The sequence below is a fragment of the Lepidothrix coronata genome, unplaced genomic scaffold (genome assembly GCF_001604755.1).
Source record: "Lepidothrix coronata isolate B3197 unplaced genomic scaffold, Lepidothrix_coronata-1.0 Scaffold104, whole genome shotgun sequence".
NCBI lineage: Eukaryota > Metazoa > Chordata > Aves > Passeriformes > Pipridae > Lepidothrix > Lepidothrix coronata.
In genome coordinates this window covers 2,191,770-2,202,517 of record NW_016690284.1, presented here as the reverse complement: position 1 = coordinate 2,202,517, position 10,748 = coordinate 2,191,770, and the positions used below count along the sequence as shown (strand labels likewise).

General features: G+C 37.9%; 1 protein-coding gene across 2 annotated transcripts in view; it reads left to right on the top strand.

Moving 5' to 3' along the window:
• Positions 1-10,748, top strand: part of TTC33 (tetratricopeptide repeat domain 33) — a 38,088-nt gene that overhangs the window by 15,460 nt on the left and 11,880 nt on the right. For both annotated transcript variants that reach the window (XM_017823631.1, XM_017823630.1), the window contains exon 3: positions 7,840-7,921. In XM_017823631.1, the coding sequence (XP_017679120.1) occupies positions 7,840-7,921 (82 nt within the window). The remainder of the gene's footprint in view (positions 1-7,839; positions 7,922-10,748) is intronic.

Sequence of the window (10,748 nt, the reverse complement as noted above, 5' to 3'; positions counted from 1 at the left end):
AATCCTGCTTCTGTGGCTTTTGCTTTTGTATATTTGCGTTTTGGTATGAAATTGTTTATCTTTCTCCAGTATTGTATTTCATGCTTTTTTCCTTGATAAAAGTAGTTTCAAAACTGCACTTTCTTAATAGATGCAGTGATAAAAAGTAGCCATATTTACATATGTAGCTGGACTAAAAATTAGGGAACTGGTGAATGGAACTTATCGTTAAGAACTTGATCTTGTAGTTCAGAGTGATGACAGGTGATAATTGCTTTTGGCACATGATGAAATGGTATTTCCCATCTTCAGTGGAAGTTCTTAAGAGAGATAAATCTCTTTGAAATATTTGTGTAGCTATTTAATTTTGTGGTATTAGTTGATTTACATGTAACAGTACTTTGTATTTGCTGCATAGGTAAAGATTCATCTGTACAAACCAGACTTAGTTTCACTCTGTACACTACTAATGTCCAGGTGTCAATGACCTGATTATGAGTGGTCTGATATGTGCAAGAATAATAACTCTGAATACCTAACTGTGTGCATGCTGTTTTGCTCCGTTGTCAATTCAGAATAATTTACCTACTCAAAGGGTAGTTGCATCGAGTTTGTTTGTGTTTATCTCTCCTTTACTGTAGGGTAAGACATTATATATGGTCAGGTGCCATTGAAGAATTGCCATGTAGCTCTCTACCTGTGGAGGTTAGTGTGGCCACACCTAAATGAGCCAGTTAAATTAAAACGTTTTATGGGAATTTTTAGTAGATAGTTAAGCAGTTGTTTTCTCTGTGCGTAATCAGAAATAACCACAAAAGAGCTATGCTTTTGAGCAGTAATGATGATTCATCAATAACGTCAAAATTGTCTGACAAAAAGTTGGAAAGTTGCTGAGAGTTCAGAAGAACATTTTAAACACATGAAGCACAATAGTGAGAGTACCAGTTTTACGATGGTTGCCAGTGAGGTTGAACGTGCTGTATAGGACTAACTGTGGACAAGATTTTTCTCTGCATGTTTAAGCAAACAACTTCCTTTTGCCTCTTTTTGCACTGTTATTCTCTAGGTGCTTCTACAAAGTTCAGTACACCTCCCTCCCCACCCACAGTAGAAGTATTTTACTTTAAAAGCCACACTGGCTTAGAGAAATCTGAATTTGTTAAACACAAAAAGGCATGTTACGTGTGTGCTCTTTATTCTTTTTAGTTTCCTCATTCACCTGTTTTTTGAGTCTTTTCTCCCACAGTCTGGCCCTGCATCCTGTCCCAGCTTAAAAAGGGAAGTTTGTTCCTGTAATCAACTGCTTTCATTTTCATTTCTCTTTTTATGTCCTCTGTATAATTACTGTCTAGTGCTCTTTTTCTCTACCTTCCAATGATGTCTGAATTTGACTCTACACTAGGTTGAAATTGTTCTGGCTGGTTTTGCTGGTGGCACAGATCATTCGTGTTCATCCTCTGTGATAAGAGTGTTTGACAATTACTCGTATTCCCTTTAAAATTTACTTTCTTAGCTCTGTCTAACCATGTTTTTCCTCATTCTCCTATAACATCTGATTGTAGGAGTGTCTGCCCAAGTCTCAAAGAAATCCAGGAGTTACATTTCCTCATGCCTTCTCCTGGCACTGTACTTCTGTACTCTGCCTCTCTCCTGCAGATGTGTCTCATTTTGTCTGAATTTGGTACCATCTCTTCTTTTTCAGTATATCTGCAGATATTTTCAGTGTCATGCTGATCATGTCCTGTCTCACTGTTCCTGAAGCATCAGCTGTGGGAAGCCTGTTAAACTATAGGACTCTAAATCCTGCCTGAGCTGCAGTGTTGCTTTCTAGCATTAGGTATATATGATTCAAAAACTGATCTCTGTGTAACTTGAGTGGTTTTTTTTTTTTAACCCAGAAGCCTCAAATTAAATATTTTTTCTTTGGGAATGAGAGTTTTTAAAATTATTTTGTTTAAGAGTTTTTTGTTTGAGTCCTGTTTTCCCAGAAATGGTGTTGAAAAAGTGAAGTGTAAGCATAAGATGTTTGTTTCAAAACTTTAGCAAGCTGTAGAAAAATGTGCCAAGTTTCTGTAGCTCCCAGATGGTCAGTAGCACATCTGAAGAGAACAGTTTTAGTATGTTAGGGGAGCTATGGGATTTCATATGCTGTTAAATAGAAATTGTCAAGATCCCTCTGGTCTTCTACGCTGATGCCATTCCAGATATATCCATTTGTCAATAATTTATTCATTTTTGTGGCTTTGCAATAAAGAGGAGAAAATACTAGTTAAATTCTGATTAAAACTGTATAATTTTTTTCTGTAGTGAGATATACTACTTTACTGAAATCACAGTGGGTAGATAAAATTAAGTATATTGTATCTGTATACTCACATAAATAGTAATTCTTTCAAAATATGATAGTTTTTCTTAAAAAATGCTTTATGTTACTGTTTAGGTGCTTAGTTACAATGTATGTGCAGATAAGGGTTTTAATTTTTCTGGAAATACTAATTTCATAATCTATAAAATTAGGGTATGTCTATTATTAATATTCTGTGACTTCTTTACTATTACATTAGATAAATATATATAGTAATCCCAGAGATCTAAACATGAATGGGTCTATTTATTGTAAGATTATAATTTGCTTAAAATTTGTTTTCATTTAGTGAAGAGAAAATCATATCTTAAATCATGTAACACTGATGTTGCTGATATCTTAGTATCATATAATCCTAATGAACACTAAGAGATTTTCTACTTCAGTTCCTGCTCAAAGCAAAGTCATCTTCAGTAAGTTGGCCAGGACATTGTTGAGCTGCATTTTGGATATCTCCAGCGATGGAGATATGTTTAAACAGAATTTTCTGTGCTTCAGTTTGTGCCTGTTGCTTCTTGTCCTGTCACTGGACATAACTGAGGAGAATCTGGTTCCATCTTCTTTACTCTCTGCCCCACTTCCAAATGGGTAATTTTGCACCTTGGTAAAATTCCTCTTGAACCTTCCCTTCTCTAGGTTGCATAGTGCTATTTCTCTTAGCCTTTCCTCATATGACAGATGCTCCAAGCCCTAAATCATCTTTGTGGCCCATTGCCGGACTCTTCCAGAGATGTCCATGTCCCTGTCACACTGGGCAGCTCAGAAGAACTGGACTCAGCACTTCACGTGTGGTCTCACCAGAGTTAAGGTACATCATCTCTATGTCTGCTGGTGATGTTAAGGCAGCCCAGGATGCTGTTGGGCTGCTTTGTCACAAGGATACACTGCTGGCTCACACCCAGCTTCTTGTCCCCCAGGTCTTTTATCTGCAAAGCTATAGTCAGTAGGCCCACAGCCAACTGGTTAATTAATCCCAAGCCAACTAGTGTTTGGGATTAATCTCCACTTGAGCAAATACCAGAGATTTCTGAAGAAGGCTTATAACATCATAGATCACCAGTGGATGTATCTGTGGTTTTTTGAGTCTTATTTTTGTTTTTGAGATGTTATTTTTGAGACAAGTTATTTTTGTTTTGGAAGTGCTAGGTTTCATATTCCTTTTTCTGAAGGGACCCAAGATTCAAATGTGTGTTATTGCTTGTCAAATCTGATTTCCTTTTATGACAAGGTAACCCACCTAACTGATCAAAGGAAGCCAGTGGATGTGATCTTTCTGGATTTCAGTAGAGCTTTTGATACTGTCCCTCACAAGATCCTTCTGGGCAAAATGTCCAGCACACAGGTGGATAAACACATCATGCAGTGGACGAACAACTGGCTCATGGGTCAGGCAAAAAGGGTTGTAGTGAGTAGGGGGACATCACATTGGTGACTTGCCACTAGTGGGGTTCCACAGGGCTCCATCTTAGGCCCTGTGCTCTTCAGCATCTTCATAAATGACTTGGACACAGGACTCGAAGTGATATTAAGTATATTTGCAGACAGTACAAAAGTGGGAGGAGCTGTTGACTCCCTCAAAAGCTGAGAGGCCCTGCAGAGAGACCTCAACAAATTAGGGGACTGGGCAATCACCAATGATATGAAAAGGCAGGTGGTGGATTATGCTCCTAGGATAAGGCAACCCGGGGTTTACATACAGACTGGAGAGCAAGATGCTGGAAAGCAGCACCACGGAAAGGGACCTGGGAGTCCTGGCAAGTTGAATATGAGTCAGCAGTGCCCTGGCAGCCAGGAGGGCCAACTCTGTCCTGGGGGGCATCAGGCAAAGCATCACCAGCTGGGCGAGGGAGGGAATTGTCCTGCTCCGCTCTGCACTGGGGCGGCCTCACCTTGAACATTGTGTGCAGTTTGGGGCACTGCAATATAAGAAAAATATTAAGCCATTAGAGACTGTCCAAAGGAGGGCAACGAAGATGATGAAGGGCCTTGAGGGGAAGCTGCATGATGAGCGGCTGAGGTCACTTGGTCTGTTCAGCCTGGAGAAGAGGAGACAGAGGAGAGACCTCATTGCAGCCTTCAGCTTCCTTGTCAGAGGAAGAGGGGCAGGCACTGATCTCTTCTCAGTGGTGACAAGTGACAGAACCTGAGGGAATGGCCTGAAGCTGTGTTGGGGTGGTTTAGGTTGAGTATTAGAAAAGGGTTCTTCATCCAGAGGGTGGTTAGGCACTGGAACAGGCTCCCCGGGAAGTGGTCACAGCACCAAGCCTGCCAGAGTTCAAGAAGCATTTGGATTATGCTCTCAGGCACATGGTGTGACTCCTGGGGATGGTCCTGTGCAGGGTTAAGAGTTGGACTCTGATCCTTGTGGGTCCCTTCCAACTCAGCATATTCTGTGATGCCGTGTATCAGCAGTGCCATCTTCGCGAGCAAAGATTTGGGAAAGGTCATTAACCCTTCGAGCCTGCGCAGTGGATTTTTTAGGTGAGACCCAGCGTGCGCTGAACTGAGCCCACCCTTTAATCCTGAGGTTCATCTGCCGGGGCCGAGCAAGCTTGGACAGTGGCAGTGAGGTTCTCAGGACGTAGGTTTGTTTAGAGTGACCTTCTCTTAGATGGATTGCCTTACAGGGCTGACGAGCTCCATCTGCCCGGGGGGCTGGGAATTGAACCCAGGTCGCAGCAGTGAAAGTGCTGCACCCTAACCACTAGACCACCAGGGGCCCCCTATCAGCAGTGCCATAGCATGTGTTCAAAACATGTGTGCTCTCTCTCCATATCAGACATATGGGAAGAAGTCCTGGCAGACCTTGGTGGAGCAGCATTAAGCTAAAATTCATTACTTCAGTTTTTCCAGCTGTGACATGGCAGTTTTTGTAGCTCAGCTGATGCATACATGCTTGTGACCTGCTAGTCACACTACTGTATGTGAGCTTGTTTAATTTCTAAGAAAAGAAATGGGAATAGCAAATGGAATGCCCATTAAATATGTGTTGATTAAATCCAAAGCACATGTTATATTTATGTTGAAGTTTTGCTTTTGAAAACTAGTTACCTTCTCGTAGTGGTAAAGGTCCTGTATAGTTTAGCTCAAAAAAAGATACTGGGAACTATAAAATGATCTATTGTTTTAATTATTTATTTTACAACACTACTCCTGAGTTACCTCACTTTTTATTTCAGCCAAGGTTTATGGTTTTCATAAAACATTTACTGGAACATTGACTATACAACTGTACCTTATATTCCCAGGAAACTTTTTCAGTCATTTGATATTTAATACAGTATACAATCTTTTCCTTCAGAAGAGTGAGGTATAAAATTCTTTCATTAATGGACTATCTTTACTTAAATGATTTTTTCTTAAATTTGTGTTACTAGAGCAAGCAACATGCTTCAGTTTCTCTTAGTAAGGACCTTAGTTTCTCCTGGAACAGCAATGGAAACATCCTTTTTTCTGTGTATTTAAAGGAATAGAGCAGTCATGTTTTATCAGACTTTCCTCTCAAGGAAATACATGCACTGAAAAGATGACTATTTCACAGCCATGTGGATGTCTCCACACTGTGAACTGGTAGTCAGTCCTTCTAGCAGTCAGTTCAGTGTGTACCTGCAGAAAACTTTTCCTTCACCAGCCCTCTCCTGTTGTGTTCTCAGGCTGGGAAGTGATTCTGGCATTCTGTTGTCCATTCTCTTGGATCATGCTTCCTGAGGCTCACAGAGTTAAGTAACTTATTGTTCACACACAGAACCACACATAGCGTAGTGTTTCTGTTAATGGACTGCTTTTTTTCCCTTGTCCATCTTTATTCTGTTGGCAGACTGCTGACAAATTGGCAGCAAAACCTAATAAGGTTTAGGGGAACATTAGCTTGTATTTGGCACTTCCTTCAGAGGTAGTATGTTCTGGCTATGAATTTTTATTCCATTCAGATTGACACTTCGAGCAATGTTCTGTTCATAGAAGTGAAAATTACGATTCCTGAAATGCAAATTTTTGTCTTATATCTTTCTACTTGCAAGATGCCAGTTCCTTTCTGGTTACTGATGTTATTACTGATGTTACTACTGATGTTATTGCTCCATTTTCCAAAATCTTTTTTTACTAAACCTTTTTGCTACATTTGTAATATTGTACCTTTCTGCATGGCCAGGATACCACCTAACTGAGCAGAGAACTTCCCTTACTCATGTAGACTTTGTTGTGCAAGGTCCATGGTAGGTCTTGAACAAAACTGTAAGCTTCTATTTAAAAAGTAGTCCCTACCAACTAAATAACAGCTTACAATGTAGAAAATATCATGATGGTTTTTTAGAGTGAACACACCTGCCCATAAGGAACGAGCTGAGATGACAGAATGCACAGCTGGTGGCTGAACTTTGAGGAAATGTGGAGCTTTATTGGAACATCCTTTGCTTAGGACTCAAATATCATACTTACTAGTGTAATTTGCAAACTAATAAAACCTGAATCATAAGGAGAGTTTGACTTCAGTTGCATTGCTTTTCCAGTCTTATTTTTCTATTCCCAATTGGTTCACAACTTTCTGAACTTGTTTATAACAAGTCTTCATGTGGCTCCTCTGGAAAACCTGGAGGTGTAATAAAACCCAGAGGATTGAAAAATGGGGAAAAGAAAGAGAAGGAAGAAGGGGGAGTAGGGGAAGATAAGAACTGTTTCCATATGAAGTGCATGTAAAAATTACTGTAGTTTTATCTATACTGTATTAAAATTGCAGCATGTATATCTACCAAGAGGAACTGTTTTCATACCTTTACTGTGTAATTAATATAAATACAGGAGTTCCTGCACAGTTCCATAACAAATGTGGATTTTTAAACAGATTCAGAGAACACGTGGTATCCCACAGACTCATTAATATTGATCTGATGCCACCTTTAGGGCTGAAAGACTGTACCCCTGTAACTGCATCTCACTATTCCATTACAATTCTTCAGTATGGGCAAAACCATATTGATCAAGTTTTACCTCATTGTTCAAGACAAAGAGCTAATTTTTATTAGTTTTGGTCAATTCTTCTGTTTTGTTCTGTCTTCTAGGATAGTCAACATAAGAAGCTAGTGTATGCTTTCCCAAAGTTGAATGATTTCAGTATAGCTGTTTACTTTCAACTTATTTTTTATATTTATATACTTTAGTTACTTAGGTGTCCTTAGATTATTACAGTACCTTACAGTACAAAAAATAAGTTTTAAATTGTGACTGTATCAAGTCATGTAGCTTTGCTACAGATTTCCTGTGTTTATTTGTAAATTCACTTGAGGCCAGTTGTATAGTAGTACTTAGCATCTGTTCTGTCAAAACAACAAGTGGCTAGTTCCTGAAAACAGTTCAGTATGTCTTATGGGGAAATAATTAGAAAAATAATTAATACTAATCAGATGCCATGGCACTTTATTTAGGACAATGTCAGGATATAAATAGAAATATCCAGTATCTTTAAATATAGTGACACTGTAATGTTGTTTTAACTACAGGTACCGAGAGGCTATTTTCAAGTGGGATGAAGCACTTCAATTAACTCCAGAGGATGCTACACTTTATGAGATGAAATCACAGGTAAAACATGACAGTTCTTTATCAGTTGAGAAATTAAGAAAAAAAACAATGTGTTTGTCAGCAGATACTGGGCAACATTGTTTAGTTGTTGTGTGCAAGAACTACAGCTGAGAAACCGGCTGTGTGACTTTGATTAATCTTGTAAAATATCTTTCCCTGTCTAATGAAACCATTGGACAGTAATGAAAGCGGAAAGAATAAAGGAACCCAGGCCTCAGCTTCCACCATGCCTTTGCTTGCTTTCCTGAAGAGGAGAGCAGGGCACTCTTTCTTTTTTTTTCACATCCTTACATTGTGTAACACTTCTATTACACTGTGAATGACAACACAAGAAAAACTTATGTACAGAATATACATTTATAGAACTCTTTAGTGACTCTTTTTAACCAAACATCTAAACATCTAGTGTTTCAATTGGCAACCTCTCTTTCGTATGTGCAAATAATTATTACAGATGTTTTTTGCAGTATGACTTATGCTTACTGGAAGCTGTTTAGTATAACGTGTAATTTGATACCCTTCTACTTCTAAAGGCACTAATGTGAGCTGTAAAAATCCATTTTTGCCAAAATATGTAATTAATTAAAAAAATATTGTGGTTAATATTTAACTGATACTGTCTTAGAGCTGACTGTGTTATTCCAATGCAGCATACCAATGCAAATACTGCGGCTGTTTATCTGTAGCTCAATGAAAATGTTTTGGAAGAACTGTACAACTTCAGCAAGGGCTTAACTGGCACTAAGTCTATAAAAATCTGCCTGTGTTGGTATGTGGGTCATATAACAGGGGAGGAGATTCATGGTAAGAATGACTTTGTGCAATACACAAAGATTCTTTATGGTCTCTACTAATTTTCTTTCAGTGGGGAAAAGTCTATTCATGAAGTAATTTCTTTTGAGAATTTAACATTGGAGGATGGAGTGTTTGTCATAGTCTTGAATATCTGTCTAATATTCTGTTACATTTATTAAGATAATCCTATATTATATAGGATTATATAGCAGCTTCCCAGTTCATGAGTATTTCCTTTCTCAGCCGCAAATTTAACATTTTCAATACTGTGTTGTTTAATATCCAGCTCAGATAAATATACTAACAGCACAGTAGAAATCTGTAAATGTTTATGGTAAGTTCTTAAAGCTCTGTATTTTAACAGATGTAGGACAAATGTCTTTTAGCATTTCTGAAGAGTGGAAATAGCGTTTAAAGTTCCTAGTTGTCAAAGACACTTGAAATAACTGTGTTTCCAGAAAATCACATGGGAATTGTGGAATTACTCAACTGCTTCAAAAACCCATAGAAGTTGATGAGATTTTTTTTCCATTTCCCTCAACTAGTCTTTGACCCATTTAAAAACAGATTTTATGGTGTGTGGAGAGGTTAGGGGTGCACTTTTCTTTGCATGCAAGATCTGTCAGTATATATAATTGATATTCCATTACCAGCCTAAGCTGCTCCCATATTGCAAGAACGAGTGGCAAGTAAATGTTTATGCAAGTTCATTTTTACGTTTTTGTTGAAAACCAAAAATCTTTAAAAAAGACCCTACAACAACAGCCTAGTGTTGATCGTAATGTTAGATAAGTAGCATTGTAACTATGTTAAAAGGAATGTATAAAGACTGCCTGTATTAATGCGTGAAACTAATTATGAGCTGAATTTCTTAGATATTGACTGAATTACTTTATTACTGCTTTGAATTACAAAGATGGAGGAATAAAGTTCAACATATTCTTTAAATCTGTGTTTGAACATTTGGGGACTGGACCATGTGGGACTCCTTACTGTGTGAAGAGAGGTATCAAAGGACTTGATACATTGTGATGTTTATAACAAATTTCTTGAAATGAGACATTCTGATATTCTGTACCACTCCTGAGAACAAACCTGGTTAGTGTTGCTTATATAGTGATACTTCTACCTCAGATCTCAGATAACGTAGTTGAACACACTATGCAACTATGATGGGATTTTTAAAGGACACAATACAATTGTTTATAGACGTTTATAAAAACAAGTAAATTCAAATGTAAACACTCAGGTTTAGTTCCACTTAATAAGCTTTTTAGATATTTTGTCATCAGCGATATGAGGATCTAGTTTTGTACAGTACTGCGTCCTGAATTTGCATTAGTTGAACAGGACCAGGATTTCAGATGTATGTCTCCTCTTTGTTTTTGTAGATGAAACCCATCACACTCATATTCAAATAATTCCATTTCCTCTTTTCTAGAGGTTTTTTTTAATCTTGAACTGGGTGAACAACTTCCCACTTAAGAAATTATGAGGTTTCTAAGACAAGACCAGACTTAAACCAAGTTTAGGTTATAAAACATCGCTAATAAATCGCTGATTATTTTTAATTTTTTTTTCCTTAAATTGGGATGTGTAGTGAGACGAGTTTACTATCAGAACATTAATGTAAACTCCAGAAAACGAAATTGCAGAAAAGCATTTCTGTGTGGTGTAATGGTAATGGTAATGGTGCATGGATAAATGTAAGTTGCTTATGGGTAGGATGAATTTTATTCATCTGTATTTTGAAATGGGTTTCTGGATGGAAAAAGGAATTGGGTTAGTTTCACTGGACTTGGAATGTATCTGTATATAGTGATTCAACCTCAATCCAGTGAGGTCATTTAAAACCAGAATTTACTCAGATTCATAAAACTTCCAAAATATTGTGGGTAGAACAGGATGGGCCACTCCGTTACCTGGATTATTAATACTTGGTCAGTGTCTTGATGATAGTTGCTACATTTAACTAGCTTTTTGCCTCTGAGTTCTTCTAATTCTTCTAATCTCTCATGTATGGCTTTTAAAG